Raw genomic sequence first — 13,931 nt, 5'->3', positions numbered from 1 at the left:
TTGTGTCAAAAATATCAAGGACCAAAATATTGAAAAGGTAAGTGCAACTAGGTTAGTAAAGATTTACTATGCTTTACTCCACATCTACATAACTTGAAGATATATATACATCGGCAAAGTACATATATGTGGAGTTATATATGTTTTTTAAAACTTTGCTTACCTATAGAAACTTACCTTACACAATATTTTGTTCCACGTATTTTTGTTTCGGATATAATTTATCTAACCACCAAGACACATGGTATGCTTTATTAATATGCATTCACTGAAACATAAATTGGTCTGTGTAGGGTGTAAGCCAAAGCTACTGAGGGCAATTCACAGCTTACACATCTACTACAACATAAGCACTGACTAGTTTTTTCCACATGGTTGTATTCTTGTCAATATCCCCCATACCACTGTTGTTACAGGTTTGCTCCCAATGTTTTTCATTTGTCCGTGATCTTTACATCCATATATCACTCTTGCACCTCATCTATTGCCATCTCTTTTATATGATCCCCAAACAATGCACAAGTCCAGACTAATTGAGAACTTCAAAAAAAGCCTAACCTGCTTAGGTATTTATAGATATTTTGGGCGGAATTTTAAATTTCAGATTGTTAGCTCCACATCAGACAGCAATGTTGCACACAACACAACCATGACCTCAACTTCAGAATGAGTGGTTAGAAGCCTGGGTATGTCGACCACAGTGATCTTAAAGTGGCAACCTTATTCAGCTTTGTATATTTTCTCACTGACTAGTAAAACATTACCAAGGTGGCAACGTGAAAAATGCGCTTCCTGACACAATGTGTGATATGTAAAACTTGATGAACTTGCTCCGTACACAGAGGTAAAGGCCAAAGGCTGCATCTGAAATGTTGCATGTACTTGCAAAAGGGTACTGAATGATGATGAATATGAAGGAGTGAGGTCAACATGTAGTGAAAGCACAAGTGGAGCTTTGGGAAAGGACAAGGGTGTGTCCCATCCAAGGGAGAGCATTAAAGTAATCTTCAATCAAAATGGTAACAGTGTAGCATCACAGTTATCTGAAACCTATACTTTGATTGCTCAAAAGGCATCATACAATCATTTTTTATACTTCTAAATATTGTACCTATACTCCAAAGTGAAGGATGTAACTATTAGTACTTAATATTTAAATTAACGACTTTCTATTCTATTATGTGAAACATAGAATAATGAAAGGAGAAAAGTAGGGTGAAACTAGAAATAGAATAACAGGAATGAAAAAGACAAAAATAGAAAAGAAAAGATAGAAAGAAAAAGAAAGATAGAAAGAAAAAAGAGCCATGGAAAGGAATATCCAAGAAAAAAGGGACAAAATAAAAGTAAGAATACAGTAAACGAATTTTAAAAAATGAATGAGGAAAGAAGTCACTCTTAATAGGCTAATAACTCCAAACTCATTTTGTTACATGCATATTTCTGTGGACAGCCATATAACCACAGATGTTATCATATCACATCAGAATTAGAGCAGTACATTTAGTAAAATGTGTTAAATGCACCTTTCAGCCTGCTAAACAGCTGTAGAAGCACAGGAACGATTATACAACAGTTAAATCACAGCTGTATATTTAGAAGGGAATGCTAAAAACATCCTTTGGCCGTGCAGGACAGTGATAATACAGCAGTTAAGAAAGAGCATTAGAGGTGGCTGGTTTTGGAAAATTTGTATTTCAACTTTGCTGGACAGTACCACAACTGGTGCTGGATGAGTGTGTTAATAAATAAGGAAATTAAGAGATGCTAATATTTAGAAAGAGTGTATTTAAGATGATGAGTCTGGTTGAGGGAGAGGCCCAGTGCTGTTGGAAGCACTGCTGTGCTTTCTACCAACAAATGTGGAAAAAATAATACTAATTAATCATTTTTGTCTGTTTGTTGGCTTGAGGTAAGCTGTGTTCTGTATTGTCATATCATTTCCATCCATTAAAGAAATGTTGTAATTTTCTTTACAGTTAAATGCTTAATTGTTTATTTAAAACTAGATTGGTTTGTCCTTGTGGTTTATAGATTAACACCCTGCGTGGAAACTGCCTGTTGGCCTTTTATGCCTCTTAAGGGTTGCTTCTGTCACGCAATTTCAAGCAAATCAAAACTTGAAAATGGGAAATAAAATGTAATAGCGTACATAAGTACAACTGCATGCAATTCACAAAAGTACAATCAATGCACGGATTTGAGTTTAACTTGTGTATAATTTACAGAATGCATGCATAAATTACGTGCAAATAATTCCCAAATTGGTCTGTAAAATTGGCTTAACTAAGAAAGAATCAGACGGGGAGCCAAGTCGTTTGATTGTAGTTATTCGCAAAGGTTTGAAAGTGCCAACTGCACTTAGCCCAGCTTCACTGTCGCACACCTAAATGAACCTTGTATAATTATACTACATATGAGTAGTATTTAAATGTATACATGTATACAAATTAGCAAAAAGTTTAACTTACATTGCACTGTGTAATATATTATATATATAGATATACAGATATATATATATATATATATATATATATATATATATATATATAATTTTATATATAGAGTATTTGTTCCTGTTTTTCAGTTTTTTGGCCAATGTGTTTGTCATTGTGCATTTGTTTCAGAACCTATTTTATAATCTAAGCTCCTGTCCCCTTAAAATGCTAGACATGAGCATATTATAAAAAAAATTAAAAACCTTCGCCACTGCAGATCTAGCTACTTTATATCATGGCGATGGGCTTTGCAGAAACACACCTCAGCAATAATTTCTTCTCACAATGATATATGTGTTCGATCTGTATGTATACTTGTGACTAGTGTAGGTGTAAAATGTTATCAGTCAAAGTGAGCCCTGTACAAATGAATAAATGGGCCTTGTGCTTCCTGAACTACATTCTAGGACCACCAAAGCTTTAATATATGAATAAAGATTTTCTGTGTGGCGGGAAATCCACAATCACCAATAAAACAAGATGGGTACAGCCTTACGTCCTTGTATCACCTTATTTAGCTAAAAACATATTTACACAAATATTTAAACATGCAGAGCAGGATAACTCCCTAGCACAAATTAAGTGAGCAAGTAATCAAAGACAGAAATAATACAAATATAATAAGCGATTATGAATTGGCAAAAGCATCAGAAACAAACTTTTTTCCAGTGGAAACATAGCAGCAAACCTTCAAATTCTTTTGCGATTTTGTTCAAGTTGGGTACAAAGGGATTTGGGGGCTAGGAAGTATGTTTTTGAAAAATGAGTCCTCCTTGAGGGTCTTGCCCATTCAGTGTCTTTACCAGCCGAGTAACATGACTACGTTACACAGATCATAAGACCACACAGTGAAAGATCTGGATGGGATCCGGGAGTCAGGGGAAGAAGGTCAAAAGTGGTAAGCAGCATCTGCCTGAATACATTCCATCTATAACTCTTCAGAGTTTTGTCTCTTTCACCTCCGGGGCACTGCAGGGACTGCAGTTTGACACATTTTTCTTCTTTTACCTGGAGCCTTAATGGCCAACTGGCATCTTCAATTAGCCAGATATTCTGTGCTTACTTTGTAATTGTATACCAAGTCTCTTTTGATGACAGGTGCATTTTATGGTCCCTTGAATAGAGGATATTTCTCAAGGTTTTTCAGAAATTATTGGCTTTTTGGTGCACATTTGAAGAAAGATGGCTGATACCCATGCCGTTTCAATGGTTCGTGCCCTGGGGAGCCTGAGACAACACTCTATAAACTCTGACCTAAATTCATGCATTTAGGTCAGAGTGTTTACATTCATTCTGACCTCTGCAACATTTATGGTATGAATATACAGTATTGCAAAGCATCTTATGGACTACTAATGGTATTCTTAATATTTGTTTACGTCTGGTGCACAACTAGGAGCATAAGTTGCAAATTGCAGCATGTCACATCAAGTCATCTACTGCACACGCATAGCTTAGTTTGTCCACATATTCTTGAATATGCAGCATAGTTGGGTGACTGTATTTTCCAGTAGTATACACGTGCATGCAGAAACAAGCGCACGTGCCCCGTACACACATACACGCGTAAGCACACACACATCAATCTCACTCTCTCTTCATTCCCAAGGGATTCATTTGTAAGGCCAAATACATCATAGTGCTAAAACTATTCATCAATTTTCCTCTCACAAATTTCTTCAAAATGCCTTAAAATAATTAAGAGATAAAGCAAAGCATCAGAGCCCCATGTGGAGTGGCGTGGGCTTAGAGACTTGGTTTTCTATGGATTTTTCCTGATTTCTTCTTAAACAGTATTCTTATTAGGATGCCTGTGTTTGCAGTGGGGCCAACGGTTGAAGTTCTAGTGCAAATTTTCTAGTGCTGGCTGCCTTCAATGGGAGTTTCCGGTTCGCAATAAAGGACCTTAAGATACTATGGGTATTGGACTTAGCAGAGACACATGATAGAACAATCTACAAGAAAGAGATCCACTGTGATAGATCCTTTTCAGGTCCTACTGACTACAAGCAAATTGAGTCAATATGGCAGTGCCATGCTCATGTGACTTATCTCTGCCAGGGCCTTCCATGCACCAACAAAGTTAGTCAATAAGACAATGTCTGATCAAGGATCTCCTCCCTCAATTTGTGTTGTTTAATTCTTTGCTAAAAACTTGGCCCACGCCACTTGCCATATTTGGAGACTTCTGCCTTGTTTAATGCACTAAAATGTATGCACAGGAATGGTCCTTGCTTCTGTGTGCAAATAATACAGTGAGTGCAAACAAGGGAACAAAAAATATAGAAAAAGAGAATGCAATATTGAAACTTCAGACAGCAGAAACAAATTTCCAAGCAGGCACCTGTCACTGAATAATGAACACTCCCATTTTGATAGGAACCTGAAAATGTATATTAAAAACAATCGCTTAAATTTCTAGTCACAAGTTCAGCCATTTATTGTCCTTGGTTTTCCCCTCCGAATTACTTTACAAACTGTATGCATGGGAGGTGTCCACACCAACTGGGCATATAAACATGGAAACATTGAATATGGGTACATATCAAAGCAGGTACATATCAAAGCAGGTAATCCACTTTGTGAAAGTTTTGAGAGAAATCAACAGTTGTGTTCACTGCGTTCATGATGGATTTCATGCAGTCCCTCCACATTCCACACTTTGGGTCAAGGATGGAAGATAAGAGCTGATAAAATCTCAAGATCCTTATTTGTCTTGCTGAACAGTTTGACCAAAGTGTTGGTGTTTAAAACAATAACATGTGCAACTGGTTACACATCTTATTTTAGGGTCAACCCTTATTTTCTGTGGTGACAGACATATCTCATTGCTGATTTAACTGCACCACTTGAAATTAATGTGCATGCAATTATTGAGAGGAGCCCAGCCCAGGTTTTAATAGCCTATTTTACCATGAAGCTGAAATAACAAAGATAAAACTAAATAGCTGTCACTAAATTGATGTCTGTCACCAAAAATAATTAGCATGTTGGTGCTGAGTAGGTGAAGCAACCAAGAGGAAAATGGGACTGTTCAGCTGCACTGAACTGGGCCTTAGGAGTATATTTGCATGCTCATTAAACCTGGAGCATTGATTGAATGAAATTCATTACATTACCTCCAAGGCATGGAACTTTCTTCATTATTATAAATAAACTCTCTTCTGGTTTTGGTCATGTATAAACAGAAAAGAAGATGTATAAGCATTTACATTGACTTATTTTTCCAAATCTTCCCCTCATTTGCTGTTCTTTCTGTTCAACTCTATTTTGCCAGGTCACCATAGCATTTTAAAAGAGAGCCCCGTGGACATGGAACAAAATAATCAAAGAATAAAATGGATTGACTGATTGGGAGATTTTTAAGAAAATGTCAAACTGACCCTTAATAGGGCAGAGTGGTAAAATCTATCTTTTCGGCCAGTTCACAGTTTGGAAAAAAAAGCAGTCCCACCCCAACATCTTGAAAAAGTGACCCATTTTTTCGAAATGATCCATGAATGGCATCAAAGCACAATGGCGGCCCCATCTGCAGCCCACGAAGCAAAATCAGTGCACTGTAGACAGTGTCCAGTCCAACTGAAGGCCTTGAAACAAAGCCTCCTTGTAGAAATTTACTACTGATGAACAATAAATGAAAGGTGATGGTTTTTTTTAAAGTTTGCATTGCTGTTGTGATCGAATTGGAAAAACTGCATTCTACACTAACTTGTCTGCCCGACTCAAGGTTGTTGTCGAGAGCCGCTAGTACATTCCCCATGGGTTGTTAATATTTGTATTTGGGTCATTCAAGGTTTTCTATGTGGTTTTTAAAACTGCTAAAGCACAATACAAATATAATAACATAAAAATAATAATGTATAATCCCAGATTATTGGAAGGATAACGTCAAACTAATCCAGACATTATTATTTCCAAATACTGTGATTTCCCGAAGGGAGATCAATGGGTCTGCATTGAGGCTGGGCTTTCAATTCAGAGCTGCTCCTTGTAAGAGATAGCACTCTGATTCTGAGGGCCAGCACTGAGTGCAAAGGCAGCAGGTAAAAATATAAGTCAAAATTATGAGGAAAGTGAAGACTTTGTAGCAGAGTAACCACAGAGTGCAGAGTATAGGAGCTGGATCTGAAACCGAAACACTGACAGCGTCAAATAAGATGGCAACACCATTGGCTTATTCTATGATCATACCAAGCTCTGCCAGTGCACAGTGTACGCAACATGCACCACTCCCAAATAGTCCTCCTAGTTGCCTGGCCTCTTGCTCTCGATCTTGAGGAGTCTTTGAGCTGAGGCTCCTGTGAATTTACATCAAATATTCAGAGGTTCATAGGACAAGGCACAGTCTTAATTCACCAATGACATACATGTGTCCTTAAATAGGAAAAGTACAGTGCACTTGTCAATATGTCAGTAAGCAAACAACATTCAAATGATTCTGTGTTGATATGTGTGCCATATGCCACATTTATAAGGAAGACATACCTGTTTTATATGTTGCCTTCTTTTTTCTTCGTTGTATGTGCCCAATTTTTGTCTACACTATCGATACGCGTTACACATGTTACCATTTCTTGAATTTCTATTTCAAACTGTTACTAAACAACATTGTTTTCCTTTTTTTTCCCTGTTACTCTCTGTTGTTCTGGGAGAAAAGGTGTATCCACCTTGGAGCCCATAAAACAAGTCTCAAGCATTTAGTCCACAAACATGCACTCTCACACTTGCATGCACACTTGCTCACAAGCACATACAACTTCTACGGTATTAAGTTACTGTACATTCAACTGTGTTTCCTGATCGTCCAGTGACACCAGTGTCCGTTTTGTTTACTGCAGTCTCCCAACATGGCTGCCAGCATCCCGGCAATCTGTGCTTCGACAATCTACCAAATGTATCCACCATCATCGGCCTCTCCGCCCTCCCCCTCTTCCTCCTCGGCTTCCTCCCCGGCTTCCTCAGCTTCCTTCTCTTCTTCATCCTCCCAGCCGACTCCACTTCCAAAATCTCCGGAGAAACCCACCACGTCATCTACAAAGTAAAAAGAAATGCTAGACTCTGTAGTAATACTTTAACTTAATTAGTCATTAAATATTTACAGAAACAGAGAAATATTCCCTTGTTCACCTGGACATCTATTCCACCCAACATTGTAGGGCCCCACAATCCTCTTTAGAAAATGCACTAAACAGCCAGTAGGACCTGCTTTAATGAGCTAACGTTTGCTAGGAGAAGCATTTTCAAATAGTTTGTATATGTTAGTGCATTAGAGCCAGAAATATTAAACAATACTACTTATTATAGTATGAAAGAAATATGCGTAGCACGCATAAAGACAATTCTAGTGTGAAATATGTTTTTAGTGGAAACACAAGTTTCTGACTTCATGAAGGAAATTCATCCCAGTGCCAAGACCTAAGTAGATATCTGTGAGCAAGCAAATCTTTACCAAGGGATGGCTCTTCTTTACAATTCAATGCTTTCCAGGCATACCATCAGAACTAAAAGTGCCATAAACAAAAGGCGAATGTTTTTTTTAGAACCAGCTAGAGCTAATATAATCCTTCTTTGTAACTAAAAACCTCTGGGGATTGTTTTGTGTTTTTTGACACTGTGAAAAATCAGATTTGTTTACTGATTCACTAAAGGAGCGTATTCCATTAGCCTTTGCTTGTTCTACTATATATTTGTTTCTGCCTTATAGCAGTCCCTACTTATTATAGTAAGCTGTGGCCTCGATTTTTCAATTCGATGTGGTCAAAAATGCATACAATAATCTTACATTAGGGAGGGCGGGTCAGACGTCATCTGTTCTCAGTTCCTCTGATTTTATTGCTTCTAATGGTGTGTGATTCCGCTTCCGCAACCCTCTAATGTGGCCAAATGACATCTGTGCTAAAGGTGTGGACATATGTTTGTGTAGAGTACTTGACATGGTTTCAACAAATGAAGCTGTAAATGTGCATGCCAAATGGTGAAAGAAAACGGATACTGTTCTATTCTTAGGTCTGAGCTAAGTAGCTACACACTGATGAAGACTACGGGCATCCTAGATCTCGGGTATGAAGAGGTCAAACACCTGCAATGTGAGTGGGAGTGGTATGAAGTAGATGCAACAGTGCCAGTCCTTCAAATATCTGTAACATCTCAGCTGTGACTTTTACCCACTGTAAACCCACTTGATAGATCTAAGGTTAAAAGGGCCTGACCTCTGAACTTGCTCCAGAATGTGTAGAACCCAAGGGATTCTTCTGTACCCATTGAACTGTGGGATATGTCGTTCTTCTGTACCCATTGGACTGTGGGATATGTCGTTCTTCTGTACCCATTGGACTTTGGGATATGTCGTATTCGGGCATCTTTAATCTGTTTCTGTGTGACAGGCAAGGGGCAGTCATGGATCATTTTGGATGGGCCAATCATGATCAAGTTGAGTTGTCAAAAGCAACAGAATGTCTAAAAGAGGGACTTTATGGTGCAGAGAGGGGAAGCTCCTTACCAGGGATGTGTGGGAGCCAGCAAACACATAGTGCTAGTTTGTTACAACCTTCCTGCTCTATTTCCCTACCCCCTTATGTGGACAGGTTTAATAGCATGAGGCATGCTATCTCAGTGGCTTTAGTATACCTCCCAAGCAATAATACAACCAACACCTAACTTCCGGATAAACAATCAGTCTTTGGCTGTTTGAGAAAACTGAGGTGGGTATAATGAAATCGTTTTTGTTTTTTAAAGAAAGACCATAAAGGCGCTTCGCTGAGCCGTTTCCTGAACAAATTTGGCCTACCAAGCACTAAGACAACATTTCCTGAGAAAGCTCTCATTACATGCATACAAGGAACAACAGGAGTTGCAAAGAGGGAATTTTTCAATGAGAAAAGCCTGTCATTGTTACAGTTAATGAAGGAATTAATTTGCTTGCAATGAAATATATGATTTTGAACAAACCCAAATGAATTTATGAGAACACCCAATGTGCGGAGGTATAGGTAAAAAATAAACAGATAAACAAACAGCAAGCTTGAACGACTCCAAAAGTTAGAGGTCCAGAGACAGAAAGGAAAAATTGTAAAGATTCTGCTTGTGTCCAGGCATAACTGTGATCAGAAGTGCCAAATGTCTTTGGCAGAGCAGGAGGCCTCCTTTGAACCAGAAATGCTCACATACCCCAGTGAAGCAAAGGTTTTGGCCTGCTATATTTAGAAGTGATTGAAGTGCTAGATTTCCTGCAAGGAGCCTCAGCTGGCTTCGCGGTTAAAATCCCTTAACTGTTGGTCTATCCACTACAGGCCTATTGGTTAATGTATGTATGTCCTATTAAGCATTGTCATTCTGAGGTACATTCTTCCTTTTAGGGGGTGATAGGAAAAGCCTAGCACTTCCCAATGGGAAACAACAAAAATTATCCCAAGGCACTGAGTTAAAAGTCCCAGCATGTCAAGGTAATTTGTCTGAGGATTTGCCTCTAGAAAGTAAAAATGTTTTAAGCAAATGAATGTGTTGCATTGTGGTACAGTGACTGCGCATCGTAGAGCCATATCTACCAAGATATGGCACTGCTACTCCCTTCTGCAGCGCTGGTCTATTGCACATACACACCATTTAGCACCATAGTGCCACACATTTGTTGCCTCAATGACACAAAGAGGCCAATTCACAAACTGTATTATGTAGTAAGTTAATGGAAGTACTATAACAGTATTCCTATGTTCTACAAAATGCTATTCACTTAGCTGTGTGTGTAGGTCTCCACCTCCGCCTCTCCTATCTTTTTAATGCAGAGAGATCCACTTTGACTGCAGAGATCTCCACACACTTAAGTATAAGTTTTAGTGGTAAATGAGGGAGAGACACAGAAGAGTGGCTGAGTAATGGTGAATACTTGCTACTAAAGTGGAGAGGGTTAGAGGAGTAGTAAGGAGGGCTTAAGGGAAGGTGAGGGAGGGTTTTAGGGGTGGACATGCCCCCACCCACAAAATAGTATGCCCCTTCCTTTAAAGAAACTGTCCTTCTATAGTTACTACAGCTAAAAAGGATCCCAAACAGCCGTAAATGGACTCCAGCTCAGAGCTGGAGTAAGTCCAGCACCACCCTTGGTCACCTGAGGATTTCTGTGGATCAGGTCGACCATCAGAAGTGGAAGGAGAAGTCCATACAATATTGAGCTGTTGGATGCAAGCTTACGTGAGACTGCAAGGATCTTTGTGGACTATAAGTTCAGTCCTGTCTCTAATTTGGTCGACTCCTCAATATGGGTTTGTGAAGCAACCTGGTTCTCCATGTTGCATCCTGTGACACCTTTTGTTGGTCTCCTAGAATACTAATTTAAATGATATAGCTTATCAGCGATCAAGACTAAACAAGTAATTCCTTTAAGTACAATTATTTTAACCAAGAACGGAACCAGTGTCAAACAACCGCTGCCGTGAGACTAGACACCCACTTGACACCAATGTAAAAATCTAAACATTTGAGAAATGTTGCCTCTCTTTCAAATCTAGCACTGAGATGTCCTCCTGGATTTGTGCTGACCCAACATTTTGGAAGAAACCCTTCATCTGAGTCAACCCACTGCATAGGCTATGGTCTTTGGTTAGCTCTCTTACATATAGACAAAAAGGTTTTAATGTAATTTTTCACATGTGGCCCGAAGAGTGCTCTATGCATTGAGATGTCTTCTGATATGTGATGGTCGCCAAATAGAATGACACAATGGTCTTACTAAAGTAACCCGAATTCCAAAAGTGTAAATGTAATTAATATCAAATGCTGTAGAACCCAATAACATGGAATGAAATTAGTGTGGAATAAATAAATCATTATAGTATTCCATTGGGTGCATACAGCCTTCGGGCCTTATAGAAGAGGGTGAGATAACGCACAACTTCTACAGGAGCAGATGAACGTCCAGAACGATGGGTTCTTGTTCACACCCTGGGCATTGGTGACTCTAGCTCTGTATTGCAGCTTTGCAACAGTACCTCCTCTGACAATATTGTAGGCCATCAGCAATCAAAGACAGCACTCCTAAAGCATGAAAGGCCTGCAGGCTTCTATTATATTACTAACTCGCTTACCTTGGGATAAACTGTAAAAACAAAACATCAGGTATATTAATGGTTTGTGATAGCTTTGGAGTTAATTTAATTAGAAATTCCCACATCCAGGAATGACTTGATAGAAAGGTTGTGTGATTGAAGAAGCACCAACCATTCTGCATTCATTGTAGCAGTTAACACAAGCAATTTGTAGTAATGTATTAATTGTTTCCCATTGTCAGAGACAACAACTTCCGGAAACCCTTCTCTTATGAACACTTTTTTGAGGAACTCAATTATGACTTTGCTGTTGACGTCCTTGACCATTTTAATTTTGGGCCACTTGGAAGCATAATGCATGAGAACCAAAATAAAGTAAGAGTACCCTGACAAAACATCATACAGTCCCATGAATTCAATTCCCACTTTTATCCATGGACCATCAGGGCATTCAATGGGAAGCAAAGGAGGGGTAAAAACCTTGAGGCTCTTGTCCAACGTTCCACACACACAGCACTGACTGACCATCTCATCAACTTCCGTGTCCATTCCGGGCCACCAAAATGTATCACGGATGCGGCTTTGGTAAGGCTGGCCCCTAAGTGCCCTTTATGAGCCTTCCTTATTATATCTGGTCTGAACACATGTAGAGGAATGAGTTTGTCCCCTCTCAAAAGCAAACCATCCTCCAAAGAGATTTCGCTCCCCACTCTGGGGTCAAACATTTGAAGAGTTCTCTTTATCATCCTCAGACCAACGGGCTTGTAGAGAGGATGAATTGTGAAGTAGGAGAATTTATCGAATGGTCCAGAGCTAGTAATCTTGATGTCAGTCAAGCACTCAGCAACATGATTTGATTCTACAGGACCACACCACATTCTTCTACTAAGATTGTGCCATTCAAGCTCATGAGGGGGAGAAAGGCAAATACCACTTTCAGGCCTGGTTGGATGTCAAAGTGGTCGAAGTCTGATTCTGATGTGATGAAGTTAATGTATTTTGTAAAAGAGAACATGGGAGTGGCTCAAACACAACAGAAGGAAGGGTTTGATGTGAAGAAAGGTGTTAAGATATCATTTCTGAATATTGGGGATACAGTCAAAATCAAGTCCTCTGTGCATGTAAAGAAAGGTGAAAACAAATATGGTAAGGCTGTCAAAGTTGTGAAATTGGTTGGTTATGCGGTACAAGTTAAAGGTGGGCATTGGTGGAATTTGTCAAAAGTCACCAAAGTTCAGGATTTCGATGTTCTTGGTTGCAATGATCAAGGTTGTACTCAAACTCACACTGTTCCGCACCAGTTGAATTTAAGAAAGAGTGTTAGGCCGTGTGCTAAACCTGTTAGATGAAGGTAGTTATTTCGTTTTTTTTACCTTTTGTTTTTTTTGTGGGAAGAAGGGAAGGTATGTAGTAATGTATTTTGTACTTGCATTCTTATCCTAGTTTTGTCATATATAGTTAAGTACTGTTATCCATGTCAGCAGCATTCACTGTTGGAATGCTGCTGATTACTAAAGTTATAGAATGTTTGAAGGAGCTCACAGTTGGAGCAGAGCTGCACTGAGCCTGGTGGAGTACCTGTTGTTGTGGCCCCCACAACCATGTAGCTGAGAATAAATCTACTGAATCTTCACACCGCCGTCGGCGTAGTAACTACACAATTATTAGAATCACTTATTTGCACTGTGTAGCACGCAAGGCCTGCTTGCATAACTAATCCTGTTCCTCTGTACAACATTCCTTGAGAGACAGCGAATAAACCATACCTATAAGTTGGGAAAAGCTTTTTTTGGCAATTCTCTTATAGTGAACATTAGGTTGGAATGAAACTGATAGGGATGCTTTAAAAGGCAAACATAGGTTTGAAAGAATTCTGCAAATCAGGATTGCCAGTGTTAAAAGTCACAAAAAACCTTTTACACTTTCCAATACAGCAATTAGCTCATGGTCACACATACCACCATGTTTTAACTTATCCATGAGAGACCTTACCACAATCTGGATTCCCATGTAAACGTGTCCCCGTCAGCTCCACACCGAGCTGGTCAACACACCAGCACTCCCCGCTACTTTGGTCGCACTGCATCTTCCTATAGTAGCCATCTTCATCACAGCTGGGGATGAAAACACCTGGAAAGAATGGAAGAGAAGTTGATCGGCAGAGGCAAATCAAAAATACATTTATGCAGCATCTTGCAGCTGAATATTTTAAGCTTTTTAAACCTCTTAAAATAAGAATCATCAAAGCCAATAGGTCTGGCTTGCCTTTAGGGTCCTACCTAAACATCAAAAAGCTTGTTTCAGTGAACACCCAAAACAAAATTGCCTTCTGCAAACAATGCATCTATGAGATGAAAAATGTAATGTGCAATGTCTACTTTTGAGTTGTAAAATA

General features: G+C 39.1%; 1 protein-coding gene across 3 annotated transcripts in view; it reads right to left on the bottom strand.

The window, feature by feature from the left end:
- Positions 1-4,868: 4,868 nt before the first annotated feature.
- Positions 4,869-13,931, bottom strand: part of SPOCK2 (SPARC (osteonectin), cwcv and kazal like domains proteoglycan 2) — a 429,775-nt gene continuing 420,712 nt past the window's right edge. For all 3 annotated transcript variants that reach the window (XM_085603847.1, XM_085603849.1, XM_085603850.1), the window contains exons 9-10: positions 13,529-13,666; positions 4,869-7,529 (exon numbers count right to left, since the gene is read on the bottom strand). In XM_085603847.1, the coding sequence (XP_085459973.1) occupies positions 7,384-7,529; positions 13,529-13,666 (284 nt within the window). In that variant the 3' untranslated portion in view covers positions 4,869-7,383. The remainder of the gene's footprint in view (positions 7,530-13,528; positions 13,667-13,931) is intronic.

This window comes from Triturus cristatus, chromosome 1_2, assembly GCF_964204655.1.
Source record: "Triturus cristatus chromosome 1_2, aTriCri1.1, whole genome shotgun sequence".
Classification (NCBI taxonomy): Eukaryota; Metazoa; Chordata; class Amphibia; order Caudata; family Salamandridae; genus Triturus; species Triturus cristatus.
Note: the sequence above shows the minus strand (reverse complement) of the source record. Positions and strands in the feature narration are given on the sequence as shown.